The 25,220-nt window shown below is 35.1% G+C and overlaps 1 protein-coding gene across 1 annotated transcript in view; it reads left to right on the forward strand.

The window, feature by feature from the left end:
* The window catches only part of DIAPH2 (diaphanous related formin 2), a 959,330-nt gene that overhangs the window by 742,604 nt on the left and 191,506 nt on the right, over positions 1–25,220 (forward strand). The window contains exon 25 of the mRNA XM_035028841.1: positions 12,696–12,831. Coding sequence (XP_034884732.1) covers positions 12,696–12,831 — 136 coding nt within the window. The remainder of the gene's footprint in view (positions 1–12,695; positions 12,832–25,220) is intronic.

The raw sequence follows: 25,220 nt of genomic DNA on the forward strand, positions 1-25,220 counted from the left end.
CCATAACCCTGGTTCACTGCTCTGAATAACCTTTCCGTCTCTACCTATTTTGCCTCCTGTTATGCCTGGAGTTAAATAAGACACTCCCCCCTCCCCCAAATGCAAAAGGGTCATAACATTCATCTTGTCTTCTATTTGAAATCCTCCAGTAATGCTTTTCCAACAGGACTAGCAGCTTCTTATGGGTAAAGATGGTAAAAGTATAAGAAAGCTTAGCAAGGTCTACAGTAGAAGACTGAGTGTAGGCTAGTTCTCCTGACTTTCCATAAACCTTTAGGCAGACCAAGTGAATATCACATTCTGAGATAAATAATCACAAAAGAAATAAAAAGAAATTCTAATTTCGAAGCCAAATGGCCTTTTCTTAGAGTATGCACATGCTTCATTTTCTCAGGTTGATGAGAAAACTAAGTTCAGATGTTAAAAAACAAACAGTAACACCAAACAAAAAAAAAGAAAGAAAATCCATTGCCTTCTAGAAAACTTTATTCCTCCGTTTATGCCATAGTTCCATAAGGTGCGCTGAACCTTAAGATGATGTGTACATTTCATTATTAGTCCACATAGCAAAATATTCTGTTTTTGTTTCTTAGATTTGTCAAATATGGTATATTAACACAAAAATTTTTCCCAAAAATTTCATGTTCATTCTATCTAAATCTTTTTTTCTCATGGCTCAGGAAGGCAAATCCTGTCCAGTTTGTGGGTATGTGTGTTTCATTTCTTCCTATTTTTAACTGATGTTGCAAGATTTCCATATCAAAAAGAATGTTTCCTTCTCCCCAGTGCACACATATGTGGGCATGCTCCTGGGTTTGGAGAAATGGACTACAGATCCTGAGTTGCATGGGACATTGGTATTGCTCCTGTGGAATAATATAATAACCACCTCTATTCATTGAACACTTTCTATGTGCTAGGCGCTGTACTTAATGGCTTTATGTACAATTTCTCTTTAAATTGCAAACCAACAGTATGAAGATCAGGAAAGGGGGCTTAGTGCAATTGAGTAAATGGCCCTAAGGGATAAAGCATGATAGTCATTAGCTAGGATTTAAACCAGATTTCTCAGCTCCTGAAGGCCATCCCCTGTTTACAGGGGTATGTTATTCTACTTGGAATGTTTGAATTATGGTTCCTGGTTTCAGAGGAACAAAATAAATAGGCTTCTTTCTCATTATTTTTATCCTGGGAATAAAATTACATGTCAGGAATTTTTAGAAATATTATCAGTAAGATGCATAAAAAATGAAGCCTTAGAATTATATTTATCTAGAAAAGATAGAAATTTACAGCATCCATGTCAGTGATTCTTCAATTTAAATTTTAAGTGCTGTGTGTTATTTTAAAAAGATAATTAAGAGAAACAATTTAAAATTCTGAGGTGGTTAATAGGAAACAGAATGAAGGAAAAGCATTGTTTGATTTAAAGTCAAGAGAGAATCAAGTGGTAAGACAGTTCAAGATAAAAAATGTGGAGAGAATTTCACCTGTTTCATTGAGTTTTCATTAAAAAATAATATCGTGGTGACTCATGTTTGGTGTATGAAAAGATTTTCAATATAATACATACCAGGTTTCTTTATATTGTTGCCAAATGATTTGACTTAGTATCATGTGGGAATCTTTCTAACATCCCTGATGAATGAAGAAATATTCAGCAGTGTGATCACAGTATGCCTCTGGCACCAGAATTACCAATTTGTTCACCAGGACATTTCCAATTTACATTTTTTTAAGGTTATGTGACTCTCATCTCACAGATTTCAATACTATAATGAATTGCAAGTCTTGGCAAGTATATTCACACAGGTACCTAGGGTGATCCAAAACCTAAAGGAGAAAAGAATAAATTTTGTGTTTTTTTTAATAAATGCCAAGTGATAGTTGATATATATGGATTTTTTAAATTACCTTAGATGCCAATAATATGGTATAGTTTAAAAATCATGTTCAGTAAGCTAATTAGGGTAAACTATCAAGATATGCTACATTTCTTGTCATAGATCAAACACATGTGGTCATTTGTGTCTTAATGACCAAATTGTTACTGTTCAAACTTTCAGGTGTTTCTATTAATAACAAATGCCAGGGTGTATTGAGCATTTCTTTTATACCAGGCATTGTCTTCAGTGTTTTATATAAACATGATCTCCCTTAATCCATTTAACAACCAAGTAATTTGAGAAGTAGTATCTCCATTCTACAGATGTGGAAACTAAAGCTCAAAGAGATGAAGTAACTAACTTGTTCAAGGACACACAGCTTTTAGGATAAGTGATGGAAGCTTGGATTTGAAACCAGGTTTATCTCACTCCAAGATCCATTTCCCTTCCTGCTTGTTCCACTTCTCCATCCCTCAAATATACCTTCAGCTTTCATTCAGACCACAGTGCTTGCAAAGTGCTTCTGCAGTCAGCAGTGGGTTAGTAAACCTTTGCGGACAGTGGAAGGAAGGATTGGTTTTGGTGGTGATGGTTTTTGCTTTCAAGTATCATATCAAGGTTGGAAGATGCTTGCTTCATATACACCTGACATGAATGAAGCAGGCATCTGAACCCCTTGGAATTTTCTGAACCATTTTCATCCATTTCTTAATTGGAATAAATGAGAAGTCTTAGCATTTACATGAACTTCTTTTCCATATGACATTTTTAAGCAATAGGTCTCATTTGTTAATTATGCACAGAAAGGGAAATAAGATTTTTAATTTATTCATATTTTTCAGGAGGCAATAGAGATTTCAATGAGAGATTTAAAATTAAGTTGGTGAATATATTTTGCAGTAAATCCTAGAAACGTTTTCTGTTATATTTTGCTCCTATTGTACTTTTTACTGACTCTTGAAAAATGGATATATCAGTAAAACTGAGGCTTTTTTTCGGTAAACATTTATCTTGTATAAGTTACTACCAAAGCACTTTCTCAATTAGCATCCTTTTAAAAGAACACAGCCCTGTACATTGAAAGAATCTAATCAGTTGGCATTCCCAACCCTAAGAAATAATGATTGATGCTTCCTTGAGAATGATGTTTAAGTACTCATGAAAGTGTTTTAAAATGTTTAGTGAGGCTTGACAAATATAAAGTGTTGTTAATCACAGTCAATTATTTAAGGGATTTTTAAAACCTGAGTTTAAATTTACTCCTGTTGGCTTATATTCTTTTAATTATTTTGGGCTTTGTTTTGTAGGAATTAGGATGAAAAGAATACATCCCAGCCCTCAAAGGAGTTTTCTCCTCATTAGTTTTTACATTTTTAGGAGAGTTAGAGTCTTGCAATATCTTATCTTTCACTCTAGTAAAACTAAAGATTATTGATATGAAACCGTAGTTAAGATTTCCCTTTCTCTTTTAATTTTTTTTTTCCTTGGGCTGCCTGGGTGGCTCAGTCGGTTGAGCTTCTCCCTTTGGCTTGGGTCATGATCCCAGGATCCAGGGATGGAGCCCCCACGTGGGGCTCCCAGCTCAGCAGGGAGTCTGCTTCTCCCTCTGCCTCTGCCCCTGCCTGCCCCCACTCGTGTGTGCTCTCTCTCTCCCTTTCTCTGAAATAAATAAAATCTTTAAAGCAAAAAATAAAATATTTTTTTTCTTAAGGAGAGAATATTTCCCTACTCCAATTTCCTAAAGCCAGAGCCAAAGAATAAAAACAACAGGAGGAAAAAGGTCTTACTTTCAGCATGCAAGGCCTCTTCATGAAGACAGAAATGGTGATATCAGGACCAGAATCTTACTCCAGTCTGTGTTGCTTGAAAAATATATGCCTTTGTAGATGCTTCATTCATTTTCATTAATACCAAACCACAGAAATTATTTTCCTCTTTTGTTTTTGCCTCTTTAGGATTACATATGCCATTTCTTTTTTTGTTGCTTTTGTTTTTGTTTTTTGTTTTTTTATGTTATGTTAATCACCATACATTACATCATTAGTTTTTGATGTAGTGTTCCATGATTCATTGTTTGCATATAACACCCAGTGCTCCATTCAATACGTGCCCTCTTTAACCCATCTCCCCACTCCCCTCCCCTCTAGAACCCTCAGTTTGTTTCTCAGAATCCATAGTCTCTCATGGTTCGTCTCCCCTTCCGATTTCCCCCCCCTTCATTTTTCCCTTCCTACTATCTTCTTTTTTAAAAAATAAAATGTATTATTTGTTTCAGAGGTACAGGTCTGTGATTCAACAGTCTTACATAATTCACAGCACTCACCATAGCACATACCCTCCCCAATGTCTATCACCCAACCACCCCATCCTTCCCACCCCCCACCACTCCAACAACCCTCAGTTTGTTTCCTGAGATTAAGAATTCCTCATATCAGTGAGATCATATGATAGATGTCTTTCTCTGATTGACTTATTTCGCTCAGCATAATACCCTCCAGTTCCATCCACATCATTGCAAATGGCAAGATTTCATTTCTTTTGATGGCTGCATAATATTCCATTGTATATATATACACCACATCTTCTCTATCCATTCATCTGTCGATGGACATCTTGGCTCTTTCCATAGTTTGGCTATTGTGGACATTGCTGCTATAAACATTGGGGTGCATGTACCCCTTCAGATCCCTACATTTGTATCTTTGGGGTAAATACCCAGTAGTGCAATTGCTGGGTCGTAGGGCAGCTCTATTTTCAACTTTTTGAGGAACCTCCATACTGTTTTACAGAGTGGCTGCACCAGCTTGCATTCCCACCAACAGTCTAAGAGGGTTCCCCTTTCTCCGCATCCCCACCAACATCTGTCCTTTCCTGACTTAATTTTATCCATTCTGACTGGTGTGAGGTGGTATCTCATTGAGGTTTTGATTTGGATTTCCCTGATCCTGAGCGATGTTGAGCACTTTTTCATGTGTCTGTTGGCCATTTGGATGTCTTCTTTGCAGAAATGTCTGTTCATGTCTTCTGCCCATTTCTTGATTGCATCATTTGTTCTTTGGTGTTGAGTTTAAGAAGTTCTTTATAGATTTTGGATACTAGCCCTTTATCTGAAATGTCATTTGCAAATACCTTCTCCCATTCTGTTGGTTTGTCTTTTGGTTTTGTTGACTGTTTCTTTTGCTGTGCAAAGGCTTTTTATCTTGATGAAATCCCAATAGTTCATTTTTGCCCTTGCTTCCCTTGCCTTTGGTGGTGTTTCTAGGAAGAAGTTGCTGCAGCTGAGGTCGAAGAGGTTGCTGCCTGTGTTCTCCTCTAGGATTTTGATGGACTCCTGTCTCACATTGAGGTCTTTCAACCATTTGGAGTCTATTTTTGTATGTGGTGTAAGGAAATGGTCCAGTTTCATTCTTCTGCATATGGCTGTCCAATTTTCCCAACACCATTTGTTGAAGAGACTGTCTTTTTTCCATTGGACATTCCTGCTTTGTCGAAGATTAGTTGACCATAGAGTTGAGGGTCCATTTCTGGGCTCTCTGTTCTGTTCCATTGATCTATGTGTCTGTTTTTGTGCCAGTACCATACTGTCTTGATGATGACAGCTTTGTAATAGAGCTTGAAGTCTGGACTTGTGATGCCACCAGCTTTGCTTTTCTTTTTCAACATTCCTCTGGCTATTCGGGGTCTTTTCTGGTTCCATACAAATTTTAGGATTATTTGTTCCATTTCTTTGAAAAAAGTGGATGGTATTTTGATGGGGATTGCATTGAATGTGTAGATGGCTCTAGGTAGCATTGACATCTTCACAATATTGTTCTTCCAATCCATGAGCATGGAACGTTTTTCCATTTCTTTGTGTCTTCCTCCATTTCTTTCATGAGTATTTTATAGTTTTCTGAGTACAGATTCTTTGCCTCTTTGGTTAGATTTATGTATAAACTACCAAAACTGAACCAGGAAGAAATAGAAAACCTGAACAGACCTATAACCACTAAGGAAATTGAAGCAGTAATCAAAAATCTCCCAACAAACAAGAGCCCAGGGCCAGATGGCTTCCCAGGGGAATTCTACCAAACATTTAAAGAAGAATTGATACCTATTTTTCTGAAACTGTTCCAAAAAGAGAAATGGAAGGAAAACTTCCAAACTCGTTTTATGAGGCCACCATTACCTTGATCCCAAAACCAGACAAAGACCCCATCCAAAAGGAGAATTACAGACCAATATCCCTGATGAACATGGATGCAAAAATTCTCACCAAAATACTCAGGATCCAACAGTACATTAAAAGGATTATTCACCATGACCAAGTGGGATTTATTCCTGGGCTGTAAGGTTGGTTCAACATCCGCAAATCAATCAATGTGATACAATACATTAATAAAAGAAAGAACAAGAACTATATGATCCTCACAATAGATGCAGAAAAAGCATTTGACAAAGTACAACATCCTTTCTTATTCAAAACTCTTCAGAGTATGGGGATAGAGGGTACATACCTCAATATCATAAAAGCCATCTATGAAAAACCTACAGCGAATATTATTCTCAATGGGGAAAAACTGAGAGCTTTCCCCCTAAGGTCAGGAAATTGGCAGGGATGTCCACTATTCACCACTGCTCTTCAACATAGTGCTGGAAGTCCTAGCCACAGTAATCAGACAACAAAAAGAAATAAAAGGCGTCCGCATTGGCAAAGAAGAAGTCAAACTCTCACTGTTTGCAGATGATATGATACTTTTTGTGGAAAACCCAAAAGACTCCACCCCAAAACTGCTAGAACTCATACAGGAATTCAGTAAAGTGGCAGGATATAAAATCAATGCACAGAAATCAGTGGCATTTCTATACACCAACAACAAGACAGAAGAAAGAGAAATTAAGGAGACAATCCTATTTACAATTGCACCCAAAACTGTAAGATACCTAGGAATAAATCTACACATGCCATTTCAAATTGTGCAGTTGTTCTGTTAAATCTATTCCTGAAACACTTAAGATGTAAACTGATGGGCCATTATTTGGTCTGTTTCATCATTTACTAGATCTACATTCATATCTTCTTAGTGGTGCCAGTTGCAAGCCCCCGTTTTGTATAGAAATTTAACCTATTCACATATGCCAAATTTCTCCACTGGTAATTCTTTAGTAATATTTATTGACTTATTTTCTTCTACCCCCAATTGTGTCAGTGTAGATTTTTATATAAACTTTTTACGTTTTACTCTATTTTCAAGAAAAAAAGAGGAAAGAAATATATGGAGATTGCTACAGAAATAGTATGATTCAAGTCCATGAGCCATATAATGCCTATCAGTGATCTGTATCAACATTTCTTTTCTCAAGTATGACTTGAATTTGGGCTCTTTTTATGCTTTTATTGTCATTCTATTTTCATTAAATGATCTTAATCCATTAGAGGGTGCTTATAAAAAATCAACGGTCTTGGAAATAAGATTGCCAGATTTATCAAACAAAAATACTGGATGCCCAGTTAAATCTTAATTTCATATAAACCATGAATAATTTTTTAGTATCAGTGTGTCACAAATATTACATGACTTTTTAAGTATATCCCGATGCCTACTTGGATATTATGTGGGATATACTTAAACTAAAAATTATACATGGTTTATCTGATATTAAAATTAAAATTTAACTGAACATCTTGTATTCTATCTGGCAACTCTACTTGGAAGACATCATGGTAGCATAAGTGATCATATGTGGTTCTGCTACTTAATAACTATGTAGCGAGCCTTGGGCATCTCACTTAAACTACCTGAGCCTAAGTTTTATCACCTGCAAAATAAGAACAAATAATAGTTAATTTGCAGATTTTCTATAAAGATTCAAAATTACTTACTTAAAACATCTGGCACATAATAAATTTCCATTGACAAATAGCTGTTATTATCAGAACAAGGAAAAACTACAAACGCAAGTTACCAGTGTTTTCATCTTTATAATAAATGACAGCACTCAGCAGCAAAATAGCCCTTTAGATTGATAATAGAAGAGTCCACCCAGATGTTGGTAACTATTTACTAGATCAGAGATTTGACCAGTAATAAAATATACATAAGCATTAACCTCCCTTCTGTCCCCTACTATTTACCTCCTCTTAGGTTATTTACCAAAGATCATACAACTTGTTATATCAGAGCCTGAATAAGTATTGCCTTTTCACATTGTCTTTTTTTCTAAGTTGTAATTTTATTTAAATCCTGTCTTTCTCAAACATCTTTATTTTATTTTATTTTTATTAACATATAATTTACATATAAGTTTACATATAAAATTTACCATTTTGATGTATACAATTTAGTGTTTTTTTAATATATTCAGAAGGTTGTTCCACCATCCCCACTATCTACTTCCAGAACATTTTCATTACCCCCGAAAAGAATTCTTATACTCATCAACAGGTACTCCCCATTCTCCCCTCTCCCATCCCCTGGCAATCACTAATCTACTTTCTTTCTGTATGAATTTGCCTGTTCTGGACAGTACCATACTATATGTGGCCTTTTGTGTCTGACTTCTTTCACTTAGCAGAATATTTTAAGGTTCATCCATGTTGTAGCATATATCAGTACTTCATTCTTTTTATGGTTGAATGCATTCCATTATATGGATATATACCACATTTTGTTTATCCACTTATCAATTGATGGACATTTGGGTTGTTTCTCCTTATTGGCTATTAGGAGTAATGCTGCTATGAACATTCTTCTGCAACCTTTTGTATAAACGTGTGTTCTTTTTTCTCTTGGATATATATCTAGGAGTAGAATTGCTGGGTCATATTGTAACTGTATGTTTAGCATTTTGAGGAACAGCCAGACTATTTTCCAAAATGACTCACCATTTACATTCATGCCAGCAATGCAAAGAGTTCCAATTTCTCCAATCCTCACTTGTTATTATCTGGGTTTTTCCCTTCCTTCCTTTATTTTTAATTGTAGCAGTCCTAGAGGGCATGAAGTGGTACCTCATTGTGGTTTTGATTTTCAGTTCACTAAGGATTAACAATGTCTAACATCTTTTTGTGTTTTTATTGGAGATATATATGTGTATATATATATATATATATAGTTGAATAAATATTGATATATATAAATATAATATATATCTTTGAATAAGTAAATATTCAAATCCTTTGCCCATTTTTAATTAGGTTGTCTTTTTATTGTTGAGTTACAAGATCTTTTACATATCCTTATCAGATATATGACTTACAAATATTTTCTCCCATTCTGTGGATTATTTCTTCACTTTCTCGACAGGGTCCTTTGATGGATAAAAAGTTTTCAGTTTCAATGAAGTCTTACTAATCTGTTTTTTCCTTTGGTTGCTTGTACTTTTGGTGTCATATCCACATTGTCTTTTCTTCCTTGAAGAATAAAACAAACATTCAACCAGGAGTAAAGAGACATGACTTCTATTCCCAGATATGCAATTACATAAATGTGTGACCTTAAGCCATTATTTAAACTCATTTGAAACTGAGTTTCCACATGTTTGAAAAGAAGCTGGGTTCATCAGAGCAGATAGTTTGTACTTTTTCATGAATAAATTATCTCTGTGAAACACCCTAAGTTAGTATTTCTCCACCTGCCTCACATTTGGCAATCTCTGGAGACATTTTTGGTTGTCACGACCAGGAAGGGGTGCTACTGGCATCTAGTGAGTAGAGGTCAGAGGTGCTGCTAAACATCTAACAACGCACGGGATGGCTCCCACAGCAAAGAATAACACCAGCCAAAAACGATACTAGTACTGAGGTTGAGAAACACTACAATTAAGGTTCTGTTATTCCAGTTTATTTTAAGTGGTAGTCTTTGATTTTGTCTGTAGGAGCCAGATCGTTTTGTGCTCTTAGCCTTATACTAGAGCTACTGGCCTGATGGGGGCTAAAAGAAGGGGGCGGTATCAATAATTCTTGCAAGTCAGGAGATTTTTTTGGTAATGTTTTCGGAACTTTTAAAAAGTATTGTGTCTTTTATTATGAAGAAAACAATTTTCAATATAGATATCTCTAGGAAAAAACTTGTAGATGTATTCTTGTTATTGAGTCTTCAGGTCACGATCCCGGGGTCCTGGGATTGAGTCCTGTGTTGGGCTCCTTGCTCAGCGGGGAGCCTGCTTCTCCCTCTCCCTGCTGCTCCCCCTGCTTGTGCTCTCTCTTTCTCTCTGACAAATAAATAAATTATTTTTTAAAAATTAAAAAAAAAAGATAGGATAAGAACTATATGATCCTTTCAATAGTTGCAGAAAAAGCATTTAACAAAGTACAACATCCATTCATGATAAAAACCGTCAACAAATAGGTTTAGTAGGAACAGACCTCAACATCATAAAGGCTATATATGGAAAAGCCACAGCTAATATTATCCTCAATGGGGAAAAACTGAGAGCTTTTCCTCTATGGTCAGGAATAAGACAGGGATGTCCACTTTAACCACTGTTATTGAACATAGTAGTGGAAGTCCTAGCTTCAGCAGTCAGACAACAAAAAAGAAAGAAAAGGCATCCAAACTGGCAAGGAAGAAGTCAGACTTTTGCTATTTGCAGATAACATGATACTGTATATAGAAAACCTGAAAGACTCCACCAAAAATTGCTAGAACCATAAACTAATTCAGTAACATTACAGGATACAAAAATCAATGTACAGAAATATGTTGCATATCTATACACCAATAATGAACCAGCAGAAAGAGAAACTAAGGAATCAATCCCATTTACAGTTGCACCCAAAGCAATAATATACCTAGGCATAAATCTAACCAAAAAGGTGAAAGATCTGTAGGCTGAAAACTATGAGACACTGATGAAAGAAGTTGAAGAGGACACAAAGAAATGGAAAAATATTCCACGCTCATGGATTGGAAGAACAAATATTGTTAAAATGTCTATACTACCCAAAGCAATCTACACATTTAATGTTATCCCTATCAAAATGCCACCAGCACTTTTTATAGAGCTAGAATAAACAATCCTAAAATTTGTATAGAACCACAAAACACCCTGAATAGCCAAAGCAACCTTCAAGAAGAAATGCAAACCTAGAGGCATTACAATTCTGGACTTCAAGTTATATTACAAAGCGGTAGTCTTCAAAACATAATGGTACTGGCACAAAAACAGACACATAGATCAATGGAACAGAATAGAAAACCCAGAAATGAACCCACAACTCTATGATCAACTAATCTTTGACAAAGCAGGAAAGAATATCCAATGGGAAAAGGACAGTCTCTTCAACAAATGGTGTTGGGAAAACTGGACAGCAACATGCAGAAGAATGAAACTGGACCACTTTCTTACACCATACACAAAAATAAATTCAGAATGGTTGAAAGACCTAAATGTGAGACAGGAAACCATCAAAACCCTAGAGGAGAACACAGGCAGTAACCTCTTTGACATCAGCTGTAGCAACTTCTTTCTAGATACGTCTCCTGAGGCAAGGGAAATGAAAGCAAAAATAAACTATTTGGACTTCATCAAAATAAAAAGCTTCTGCACAGTGAAGAAAACAGTCAACAAAACTAAAAGGCAACCTATGGAATGGGAGAAGATATTTGTAAATGACTTATCTGATAAAGGGTTAGTATCCAAAATATAAAAAGACCTTATAAAACTCAGCACCCCAAAACTGAATAATCCAATTAAAAATAGGCAGAAGACATGAATAGACATTTTTCCAAAGAAGACATACAGATGGCTAACAGACACATGAAAAGATGCCCAACATCACTAATCATCAGGGAAATACAAATCAAAACTATAATGAGATATCAGCTCACACCTGTCAGGATGGCTAAAATCAACAGTACAGGAAACAGCAGATATTGGCGAGGATGTGGAGAAAGTGAAACCCTCTTGCACTGATGGTGAGAATGCAAACTGCTACAGCCACTGTGGAAAACAATATGGAAGTTCCTCAGAAAGTTAAAAATAGAACTAATTACCCTATGATGCAGCAATTGCACTACTAGGTATTTACCCAAAGAATAAAAAGATACTAATTCAAAGGGATACATACAAACCTATGTTTATGGCAGCATTATCTACAATAGCTAAATTATGGAAACAACCCAATGTCCATTGATTGATGAATGGATAAAGAAGAGGTGATATATATATATATATATACACACACACACACACATACACACATATACACACACACCATGGAATATTAGCCATCAAAAAGAATGAAATCTTGCCATTTGCAATGACATGGGTAGAACTAGAGAATATTATGTAAAGTGAAATAAGTCAGTCAGAGAAAGACAAATACCATATGATTTCACTCATATGTGGAATTTAAGAAATGAAACAAATGAAGAAAGGGGGATAAAAGGAGTGAGGCAAACCAGGATATAGACTCTTAACTATGGAGAACAATCTGAGGGTTGCTGGAAGGAAGGTGGGGGGGGGGTTAAATAGGTGATGGGGATTAAGGAGTGCACTTGCTGAGATGAGCATGGGGTGTTGTATGCAAGGGTTGAATCATTATATTGTATGCCTGAAAATAATATACAGTGTATGTTAACTAATTGGACTTTAAATAAAAACGTAAAAAAATAAAGTCTGAGTTATTTCCAATTACTTTTCAAGAAGGTCTGTCTTAGACCTGTTTCTCTCAAAAGTATATACATGGACCTTGAAGCTGCTATAATATTTCCCAATTCTCAGCATCCACATGCATGTGTATGTATATACAATTTTAAAATGGTACAGCTTCTACAACATATAAGTAATGAAAGGATTTGTGTTTAACTTTGTTTATATATACAGGAAGCAGTGAAAGAAAACAACAAGAGAAAAGAAATGGAAGAGAAGACTAGAAGGGCAAAGCTTGCAAAAGAGAAAGCTGAACAAGAGAAGTTAGAACGCCAAAAGAAAAAGAAACAACTCATTGATATAAACAAAGGTATAAAGTACTTTCAATTTCTTAAAGATATATAAAGTACAAAATAATTTAACTTAATTGATTTTGGATTATAATGTAAATAATTGTGTTCTTGGTAGAAAATTCACAATATTATTAGTTATTTGTGTCATATTCTCTCATAATATTATCTCTATTTCTTATCACCCTACACTGAGCGCTCAGGATTTTTGAGAACCAATGCAAGCTAATATATTGTTGAAACAGTCTCTTTCCCTTCATTTATTTTATCAAATTATATCATACTATATTCTGGATGATGCAGTGGTGAGGAAAGAAGAGGGTGAGATGAAAAGAGAAAAACTGGTAAGGGGAGATGAGCCCTCTGGCTCTAATTTCATTTTGTTGACACATGTCTGTTGACAATGCAGTAATAACAGTTTTCCTTGGGGCCTTGAACATTTCAAGTCATAATAGATATTGACAGCACTATTATAAGATGAAAAAAAATAGAAACATCTTATTCAACTGTGAGCCTAAGAACAAAGATGCTGTATGTCCACATAGTATAAAGTAAGTTGTTTTCTTGGTTAACAAGAGTGATTGTATATTAAAGGTGAGGGTTTTGGTTTTATTTTGTTTTCTTTTTAAAGAAGAGAAGGGTAAATAAAGTGATTGGCACCAGGTAGCTGCACTCTGAAAATTTAAGAAAAATTAAGAAAAAGCATAGCCTTTGCCACTGAGGGGTAGAGAATTTAAAAATGAAACAAAATCTGTAGCTACAAGAAATGCAAGTTACAAGAGAACATGATTAATATGGGTCACCTATTTCTTAATATAATGACAGTAAAAATTGTAAGCACTGTGTAATGGTTGACCATGTGCCAAGCACTGTTCTAAGACTTTGACATGTTTTAAGTCAATTAATCCTCCTAACATAAGAAGTAGATACTGTTATTACCTCATACAGGTGAGGAAACTGAGGTTCATAGAAATTAAAGAACTTGCCAAAGATCACACAAATACAAAGTACAACATCAAGATTAGAATCAAGTAGTCTGGCTAGAGAATCTTTGCACTTATAAATGCTGTTGTCAAATAATAATAACTAACAGCAGTTACTAATGTGTAGCACTTACTGTGTACCAGGAACTGTTGTAGGAGTTTGACATATATAAACACATTTAATCTTCATAAAACCCTATTAGGAAAGGGCTACTATCTCATTTTAAGATGAGGAAACTGAGGCATGGAGAAGTTAAGTAACTTACTCAAGTTCATAAAGACAGTAAGAGGTAGAATCTAGGCAGTCTGTGGCCTGATTTAATTATTAATTATTTTGATTATAACTTATAATTATTAACCATTATCAATTATTCTGTAGTAATGTGTCATAATGGCTAACTTTATGAAATGATATCTAATACCATTAAGTTTATTCTTTATACCTTTAAAATATATAAAAATTTTTAGGAATCCACTATAGTTTATCTTTTCTACCCAGGAAATAAATATAACATCATTCTAAAAGAAGAAAATAAGTTAACAACCAAGACTAAAAAGAGTAGCATCAACATAATTTAGCAAACAGACTTCATAATTAGGATCAAAAGAATTGGTCCTGACTGAAGATACTCAATTACGAAAAGCACTGGAATATGCATGGCAATGGGTATTTGTAGGAAGTTCTTACTTAAAAGGTGATGGAGTCAGTAGAACAGTACTAGATTACTCCCTTTTGTGCATGGACCATTAGTGAGATAAGAGTATGGGAGAAGTAGGGGACAGATTGTGCATTCTCCTGGCTGTGCTAAGGGCTTTACCCTGAAAGCTATGGGAAGCCCATGAGTATTTATAAATGGGAAAGTGATGTGCTCACATAGATTTCTTAGAAAGATCATTTTGACAGAAGCATAGAGAATGGATCGTAAAGTGAAGAGCCTGTGACAACAGAAGTTATAAAGTTATTATCATAGTCCTGACAAGAGATGATGGTGGCTTGAATTAATGCAGTGATAGTGAGGTTAGAGAAGTTACCAATAAGAGGTATATATGAGTTCTATAGGATGTGGATATATAGAAACGGATTTATTTAAAGGAATTGACTCGTGATTATGGAAGCCGGCAAATCCAAAACCTGCAGAGTAGGGTGTCAGGATGGACCCAGGGAAGAGCCAGTCTGAAGATAGTTGGCTTGCAGAATTTCTTCTCACTCGGGGGATGTCAGCCTTTTTATCTATTCATGCCTTCAACTGATTAGATGAGGCCCACCCACATCATGGAGAGCAATCTGCTTTACTCATAATCCAGATTTGTTTTTTTAATTCTAGTTTTTATTTCTCTTTTTTTAGTTTTATTTTATTATGTTATATTAATCACTGATTTAAATGTTAATCTCATCCAAAAAACACCCTCACAGAAACATCCAGAATAATGTTTGAATAATTATCTAGGCACTGTGGCCCAGCCAAGTTGACACATAAAATCAACCATTACCAGAGGGGTATTAAATGGTAGAACTGACTGACCCTGATGATTGAATAGATGTGGGAATTGAGGAAAGGAGGCATTAAAGAAGGTGATACCCTTCATAAAGAAAAAAAATTCAGGAATAGAGCAGATTCCATCAGGAAGGTTACAATGATTAGTGTCATTTTGAACATGTTTCATTTTCAGACCTTTTGGAAAGATGGGAAATGTCTAAGTAGCCATTGTATATCATTTGCATATGAAACTTAGGAACGAGGTTTGGACTAGACAGACAGACTTGAAAATCATTGGTTTTTGATGATTAAAGTTAGGGTATATTAGTTTGCTAGGGCTTCTGTAACAAAGTACCACAAACTAGGTAGCTTAGAATAATAGAAATTTATTGTTTCATAGTTCTAGAGAAGAGGAGTCTGAAATCAAGGTGTAGGAAGGGCCATGCTCTTTCTGAAGATGCTAGGGAAGGATTTGTTCCAGCCTCTCTCCTACCTTCTGGTAGTTCCTTTGTTTATAGCAGCATAACTTCAATCTTCAGGTGCCATTATCCCTGTGTGCATGTCTGTCTCTTCACATGGTATTCTTTTTATTAGCACACCAGTCATATTGGATTAGGGGTCCAACCCACTCCAGTATGACCTCACTCTAATTAGACAATTCAACCTATAACATATGAGTTTGAATGAGATCACCAGGGTAAAGTATAAATCAGAGGTTCTGAAAGTATTTGGTCTCAGAACCCATTTACACTTTTAAAAATTACTGTGGACCCCACATACCTTTTGCTTATTTGGGTAATATATATTAATATTTATCATGCTGGAATTAAAACAGACATAATAAATAAAATTATATAAGATAAATCATTTGAAAACTTTTTATTTACTAGTTCTATTAAAATAACAAAGTAAACCTATTACATGCTAAAAACATCTTTTTATGAAAAGTAGCTTTACATTCTAACCTCCTGCCCCCCAAAAAATATTAGTAAGAAGAGAAAGTTACAGTGTTGTTAATTTCTTCAAAGTCTGGCTTGATAAAAGCTTGATTCTCATACTGTTTTTACATTCAATCTAATACAGTATCATTTGTCATGTGGCTTCTGGAAAACACTGTAAACTCATGAAAGAATGAGAGAGAAAAAGGCAAAAAAGTATCACTATTCTTATGAAGATAGTTTTTACCTTGCATATCTGAAGTGATCTCAGAGATTCCCACAAGTCCCAAGACCACACTTTGAAAATCTCTGGAGTAAATAATGAAAAGAGCAAGCAATTAAGAGTCTATTGAGTTTTATGGCAAGAACATAATCTTGCCTCCATATTGCATTGCACCCTTCCCTCTCCCCAAGTATTTATTCAACCTTTCACTATTTCCCTAAAAATATACCTGTAATAGAAAGAAAAAAGAAAGAAAGAACCTATTTTGATTATGTCTCCAGTATATATTTTCATTTTCCAAGATTTGATCAATTACCCCTTCAAATATTATTAAAGCGATAGTATGAAGATCCAAATAAGCTTTTATGCAAATGCTCAGCTGAGTGATCTGAATATGAAAGACACACTTTAACATAGGATTTATCTTTTGTGTATTGTTAACAGTATCTCTACTTAGAGATCAAAGAGTAAACTTTACGATTAGGTTCTTGATTTGTGGCCCATATGTTGCAAATACCTTGTTACTATTATTATTATTATTGTAATATTATTTTACACTTAAAAGTATATGTGTGTTAGTACTTATAAATATGTTTCAAAAAGAGATTCTTCCATTGGAATCGTGTAGCCTTAAGAAGATGAGAAGAAAGAAGAATGGAGTTGGGTAGTTAGGGGTCAAGATGGAACTCAGTGAGTTTCTCAGACAGTATCTTATAAAAAATGCTATTGTTAACTAGGTGGAAATCAATTGCAGACACTTTGAGGGCCTTGGGGGAAGTGTGGTCAGGCTACATAAAATATGAATCGACAGGTGACATGAGAATGAGGTGCAGTCAGAAAGTGATTTAGAGAACTTTAAATGTGTCTAATTAGAATAGTATCACCCACTTTCCAGTAAGAGAATTGTGTTCTTCCTTTCCCCTGAGAGATGATGTCGAACATTTGATTGCCATTTTAAGATATGTATTATATAGAGCATAGAGGTATTTCGTGCACATGTGATTAGAGATACATACCATTAGAACCAGAGGGTCCTACCTATAACAATAGTAGTGAAGTAAAGTCCCTTGGGTAAAGAAAGTCACTTGAAAATTACCAACAACTTTAAAAACACATACTCTTTCTGTAGTTTCTATTTCATACCAACTTAGCAAAATTGCAAGCCTCTCCCTTTTAGAAAATATCCCGTGATCGCATATAGCTAATAAGTAATAACAGTAAGTTATATTTATCTGACATGCAAAATTATATATATTCATCAAAAAGAAATATTTTAGAATTTAGTTCAGAAGAATAAGAGGATAAAGCAAACACAACAGATTATTTATGTTATCTAGATGTGATCAGCTGAACTCAGAATTAAGAGGACATATCATGGAAACCAAGCAGCCAGAGAATTATATCTTTCATGTTAAATCCATAAAAAAAAATCCCATGTTTTAAGCCTCCATTTTGAGAGAATTAGAGATCAGAAAGCAAGGGCTGTGATAAGAGTACTTTTTTTAATTGTAAAGGAGAAAAAAAGGCATGATTATTTCTTAGAGTCATTTTGCAAACATTAAAATGAAAAACTAAAAAGTTATTTAACTCTGTGCATTTAAAAAAGCTAGAAGATCAGTTCTAGCTCTGCCATCTTCTAGATTTATGACCTTGTTATTTTCCTTCACCTCTTCATGCCTCAATTACCTCATCTGTAAATGTAGGATAATGACATTTACCTCCCATCGTTAAAATTAAATGAGATAATTAAGTACAGTATATAACACAGGGCCTAGAATATACTTGTTGTTGCTGCTGCTAAGAGTTGTTTTGAGTTCATTGCAGAATCTGAAAAAAATTCAAGATATAGTCCCTATCCTTAAGAATTTTGTTGGAGAATTTTACAATTTTGTCAGAGAAATGTGTAACAGAGGAAAATCTGTTTTCCCACTCCCCATCTGAGGTTATTTGGCTGGGGCCCTGTAAATTAGACTGACTAAAAATAGATTAACAAAAGAAAAATAGATTTATTAAAGTGGGATACTTTATTAATGTGGCGTACATGTGGGAGCACTCAGTGATGTGGAACTCAAAGGAATGGTTAAAACTTGGGCTTATATAGTATCTTAACAAAAGATTAATAAATTTTTATAAATGTTTAGGTAAGACAAAGGAAAAGGACTTTAAGTTTCTAGGGCAGCAAATTGTAAGAAGGTAAATATAGAGGGAACTAATGGAAGATAAGGGCTAGTTAATAAATTTTGTTATATAGGTTCTTCTGGTGCTATTTCTGGACTGATGAGGGTCTGTTTAGAGTTGTCTCTGGTGATTAACTTATGTTCTTCCTGGTAAAGAGGGAAAGATGGACATTTTACAAATTTACGTCCTGCTTTTAGGCAAGTAGGGGGAAGACGGAGAGCTTTTCTTGTTTCTGCTTTTTCTCAGTTGCCTTCAGCTCAAAATAATCCTTATGCCAAAGTGTCATATTTCGGAGTGACATATTCTACTGCCCTTCAGATAAAATAAAGCTGAACCAACCAGCAAATAATGTACTAATATATAATAGAGATTATCTGGAAATATCTAAAAGGGGAATTCAGTGGAGTCTAGTAAAATGACAGAAGGTTTTGCAGAAAAGGCTAAGTATAGTCTCAATGTATCAGTTGAACTAGATGCTGAAGGATGAGTAATACCTGGCTAAGCAGAGGCAAAACTATTCAAATAAATGGGAATAACGTCAGCAATAGTGCATGTCAGCAAATGAGGCAGCAGGCTTCATGTATGATATGTTCAGTGGCCCACAGGAAAGTACATCACAATGCTTAAGAGGGTATGTCCTATGTTCAAGTCCCAGATCCACAACTGACTAGCCATATAATCTCTGACAAAGTATTTCATCTCTCTGTGCCTTAATTTCCTCATCTATACAATGGAATAATAGTGTCTTCCTTGTTATTATGAAGGCTAAATGAAGGAATCCACAGAGACCAGTGTTACTTCTACTCTAGTCTATCAATTATATGTTGATGTCTTTGGTCTCTGAGAAATAGTTCAATGTTCAGTAAATATTTTCTGACATTGCCATTGCCCTTGTTATTGTCATTGGCAGAGAAGGGTTTGAACTGTTAGAAAGGTAGGAAGACTATTGGAAAGACCATGAAGAGCTTCCCAAGTCAGGCAGGGAAGTTGTGGTGTAATGGGATGGGGTAGGAGAGCCAAGGTGATTATAAGAATTTGTTCAGGGATTGCTGCAGTGTAGTGAGCCAGAAGCACAAGAAAGGAGAGGTGAATACAAGGTGGATGCAACTGGAAAAGAAGCGTGAAAGGTGAAAAAAATAAAAAAGAGTTACCTCATATCTGTTTCTGTCTTCAAAGAAGGAGTTTAAACCTGTGGCAGTTGAAGAAGGTGTTAACAGGAAGGAAAATTTCCATAAAAGAGATGGGGAAAAAAGGCAGTGGGAGTTAAAATGGATTGAGTTTTTTTATTTTTTTAAGATCAGCAGTTTTACCAATATATAATTATGTATTGATTTTTTTGACAAACTAGGTTATTTTATTCATCCAACCAACATTTATTGCACCATTTCCCAAATAATTATAGAGCATGCACAGTAATACACCATTTATTTAAATGTAAAATTTAGAAAACTAATTTAAATACAGCAAAAAAATATGCTAAATCAATAAATGTACTCTAGAACGTGTAATGTAAATCATGCAAAGTTCTTGGTATAATCTATTATCTACAACCTTTGATTATATTAGTATAGATGATAATTAAATAATTCTGTAGATAGAGCAAGAAAGCTTACCAAATATTTGTAATATTTGTGAATAAATCTCCTTTTCATGTTTGTGGAAGTCAGCAAATTAATTGCAAGAACTTAGAGGAAGTGATAAAAGGAAATGCATTTTAAAAGGGTGTTTTGAAATTGGAAATGCCAAGTGTGTTTCTTATGCAAATATTATTTAATCAGGAACTGTTTTGCTCTTCCTTATATAAGATTATATAGAAATTAGAATTGCCTATTTACTTCTAGTACCATGATAAAGAATGAGCTACCTTAGTCAGATGTGATGAAAAATCATTCTTCTGAGAGTAAGTTAGCAAAATTTAGCCAGTAAACCTAAACATTTAAATTCTGTTATTAGCGATGGCTAAGTTCCAAGTTTTAAAATAATTACATCTTATAAGTAAATGAATTCATTGCACATTACATTATTTTGATCTGAATAGGTAAAAGCAGTGTTTCCTAATGTCATACCCCAGACATTAAATTACAGTAACCAAAATTATAGATTAAGATACCCATAAATAACAGGGCTGACCCCAATAATATTAAAGTACTCCCAATAATATAAATTACTGAGAAAATATAGATACCATCATTCTGGCATATTCTACAAATGCTAATGAACAGCTCATAAATGATAATGCAAAGCTAAAGAAGTGGATATACTTGGTGGACTTAGAAAAGAATCATTGACCTAATAAAGCCTTATCCATGGAGGAAAAAAAAGGTATCTGGCTGACATTCTGTTTATTTAAATTGTCTCACTCTCTATTTTAGCAAACATTTCAAGAAATCCATGTTTATTCAAAATCAGAACTTGTTCCTTTTGTCCTCTAGGTTTGTTTTATTTAGTAAAGATTGCCCAGGTCTTTGGAGCTTTTAGCAAACGTAGTTATTTATTATAAATCTGGAACTTGGTTATTTTAATGAAACATCTTTAGGTCTGATTTAGGCAACATTATGCCCTACTGCTGCCATTCATTCGATAAATGCTTCTTGAATTTGTAAGTTTAGGTACTGGGTTAAGTCATTGAGGTGCAAGAGGAGCTCCTACAGTTGCAGCTATCCAGTGAGAAATTGCACCCTGCTGTGAGTCTGCTGACCCACGATGACATGTTATCTGAGACAGATCTTTCATTGGGTTAGCCTGCAAATGAAATGAGTCCAGCCTTTTTTCCTTTGGAGCCAGACAAACCTGAGTTTCAGATTCTTACCCTGCCCCCGAAACAATGTAACTTTGGCAATTCACTTAACCTCTCTGGTCCTCAGCTTCCTTGTCTATAAAACGGGAAAAAGAATAGCATCTATCTTCTAGAACTTTTATAAGAACTAAATGAGAGAATACACGTAAATCTCTTAGCACTTGCCTGGCACGTGGTTAGCACTTCATAAATATTAAGTGTTGGTATCCCATTCATAATAATAGTTATTTTAGTGAACATATTAAAGAAAATGATTAATGGCAATAATCACTACAATAAAATGTTGGTTGTCTAGAATGCCTAGGGAAAAAGGTGTTTTGATTGATCTGTTTTTGTAATAATATAGAAAGCCACTTGTACATCAGTTTTTATCATTTGTAATCTTTCTAAACTCTGTTAGTCCACAACTCTCCTCTCATCCACTCAACCACCTCACTTCCCCCACTATTTTTGGCTTTACATTTTACACATGCGAAAATTGTAGAATATAGTGCTTATATATAATTTCGTACATATAACCTGCATACAGTATATAGGTTCCTGATAGACCTTTAGGACTTTGTTATTGTCTTTGGGCCATTATTCAGAGCATCAGTGAGTATGCACACAGGTGTCAGAGAGTGGGCTTTGTCTAAGTCCAAAATATACGTTAGATTAATCCAGGTTCTAGTTATTTTTTCCTATAGCCTATTTTAGACACTTATCACTAGTAATTTTTTTTTTCTGACCTCATACTAAAATAATTACATTTCTGACATCAGTCCACTGGAAATAAGTGTTAAACTCTCATTCCTGGTGCCTTATCAGTAAAACAAATTTCTACATCTACTAAAAATATTCTTTTAAATAGGAGATAAAAATAAATATGTGAAAAAAGATAGGTAATATACTTTAGATCTCATTAAAAGTTCTTACATTCTAAATGTAGAAACTCAGATTTGCAAAAACCGTAAGAGCTGTATTCAGTATGTTGAACCTTTAACCAGATGTCATCAGTTCTTATGTGGAAGATGAGCAATGTTGGCAGTTACAAATTTGGCTTTCTTTACAGTGTGTGCTTGTTGCCATGCATGAAAATGGGTGAAAACAATCAAATTGACTACATAAGAAATGACCAAAACACAGTGTAGGTAGCCTAATCATTTATTAGAAACACACTTTGGTTCCATATTTTAATATTCTATTTCTTAATAAAGTGTGGAATAAATAAGAGCTGTTATATACCAACATTGCAATTAATTTGGCTCTGTTCTCAGTCAAATGAATTTAGATTCATGTAAGTAATTGCACCTAACAGATTCATAGAACCAACGAACTGCACTGAACCCAACCGGAGTCTCTAACGATTTTTTCTTAATTATATCTGTTCCACCCACATTGAATCCCTGAGGCCCTGGGCTGCTTCAAACTCAGGACAGAATCTATTGTCACACTACATGTACAAATGGATGAAAACCTTTCAGTGGTTTTTAATTTAATGCTACAAGTATTTATTGAGTGCCCACAGAGTGCTGAGCAGGAGTGACACACCCTAATCATAGTATTGTTGTCTGGTAACTCAGCACCATTAACCCACTTATGGGGTTACTAACTGTCAGCCTTTTTCCCCTCTGTGTGTGTGTGTCTCTCCTGTAAGAAATAATGTGTCTTGCTGCATATTTGTGTATGTGTGTGTGTATGTATCCATGCATGTAGGACCATGTGTAGCATATAACATATTTCATTTTTTTCCACATATTTTATATATGAAAACTTCTTATTGTTTCTTCTTTATGTCTGATCAGTACTCTGTCCACAATCACTCCCTCCACACATGAACAATAAGTATATGATATCTTGACTAATTCGTGGGAAAAATAGGGAAAAAAAAAACACATCTTAGTTCAAGAAAGCAGTTATGCCTTTGTTACATAATGATATTAGAAAAATGTCATAACCTAAACTTAGAATACCTGATTGTCATCTAAATCAGCTATTTCATAGTAGCTCAGAAGATGCTGGTATGATTCATTTGGGAGGCAAAAGATGATTATCCTTTCAAATGTGCAGTTCGCTATGGATAACATAATACTTTTGTTTGAATCAGCATTGGAATCTATTTTAAATGTACATTAGGTAAAAAAAAAATACCTCTCTTTATCAGAGGAGATATTTCAGAACTCTTGAAATTGATTTAGCCTTTTCTATTTGCCAAGCCCTGGACAGGGCTGCCTAGGAATTACTTGGAGTATCACTAAACAGGATGGATGCATATAGGCCTAGGGAGCTGGAGGCACAGCCCTGCTGATGGAGGGACAGGGTCCCAGGGGTTCTTCTCACACCTGTATGGTTCTGTCGTAGAAGAATCGTATTCTCAGAGTCTGCTGGGTTAGGCTATGCTGTAATAACAAAGTCATAATACAGTGCTTTAGTTGGGTGTTTAGTCTGTCATTTTTATAACATAACCCTCATCCCAGTTTTTAAGCTAATAATTTTATGCAGTTGAGTGTTTGAAGTAGAAGAACTTTTAAAAATTCCCTGTTTATCTCACTAATATCTACACATTCCTGATTTGAGTTGCTACCTCCACTGATTTTCTGGAGCAGTATTTCTATGAAAGGAAAATGTGTTCCCTGTAGTCTTCTTTTGTCAGAAACCCTTTGCACTTGCTTTCTTTTGCCAATTGAACCTTTTTTTTGAAAAGCATTAGTAGAGAAAGCTTGCCTAGCCTTTGCTAGACAGGAGTAGCTGTAGGTGCATTTAAACAATCCAACTTGAAAAGGGGATTTCTCTCTTTTTATTTGAAAACAATTGAAAATGAAAGATATGTGTCTCAGGACATAGTGCTTAACTGACCTTGCTCTACTGAACTTCAGTATGGTATATGAAACTGCTTCCCCTGTGTCCTCCCCAGTGTTCTCCCCCCACCCCCGGTGTTTTAAAAAATGCTTTACTTGTTTGAAGCACCTGGGTCTGAGTTAGAGCTCTATCTGGCATAACTGGAATCCATTATGTTGTTAGCTCTTGTTATACTGTTCTTTGCATCTCTTTTTCTCCACTCAGATAGTCAATGCAGTTTTTTTCTAAGGGCTATCTGATCATATTTTGAGAGGAAATGGAGATCAAGCTATAGAGTTGGACGATGGCTACATGAAGCTTTAAGTGTAACCATGTTCCATCCCCCACAGTACATGCAGCCTTTTTTTTTTTTTTAAGTAATCTAGTGTAAGGTCCTGTGGCTCAAGCAAGTTGAAAACTATCCATTTTCACTTGACTAACCTTGACAAGGAAATGAAACCCCCCAAAAGTACCTCTCTCCTCACAGGTAGATAAGGGGATGGTGGTGAAGGGTTGGCAGTGCAGATCCTAGCCTATCCTCCCTCATCCCCTCTCTCATTTTAAGACTGCAGAGGAACAAAGTAAACATCTTTAGAAGGAAATCTCTGGGTTCTTCCTTTTGCAACCATAAATAATTGTAACCGTGGGAGAAGGTATCATTTGCCCTGGACTTCAGTAGTTAACACTTCTTCTGAAGAATGTGGTCCTTGAAAGACAAAGTAACTAGGGACTAACTGGAGCTTACATACCAAAGTAAAACCACAAATTTGTATTCTTGAGTTATCATCACATTTACTCAGACAGCAGTATGTCTTAAAGAAAAACAGTGTATTATTTAAATGGAAAATGGGGCCATATGTCAGGGTTTTGTTTTGTTTGCTTGTTTTAGAGGGGATAAGGAGCTTGTCTCACAAATATGGTAGGGCAGGAAGACCTTTATGTAGAAGTCAGCACCTCTAAATCTCTGGTATTCAAGAAATACCAAGTTTCAGTCC

This window comes from Mirounga leonina, unplaced genomic scaffold (assembly GCF_011800145.1).
Source record: "Mirounga leonina isolate KUSES-001 unplaced genomic scaffold, KU_Mleo_1.0 Mir_204, whole genome shotgun sequence".
NCBI classification, from domain to species: Eukaryota; Metazoa; Chordata; class Mammalia; order Carnivora; family Phocidae; genus Mirounga; species Mirounga leonina.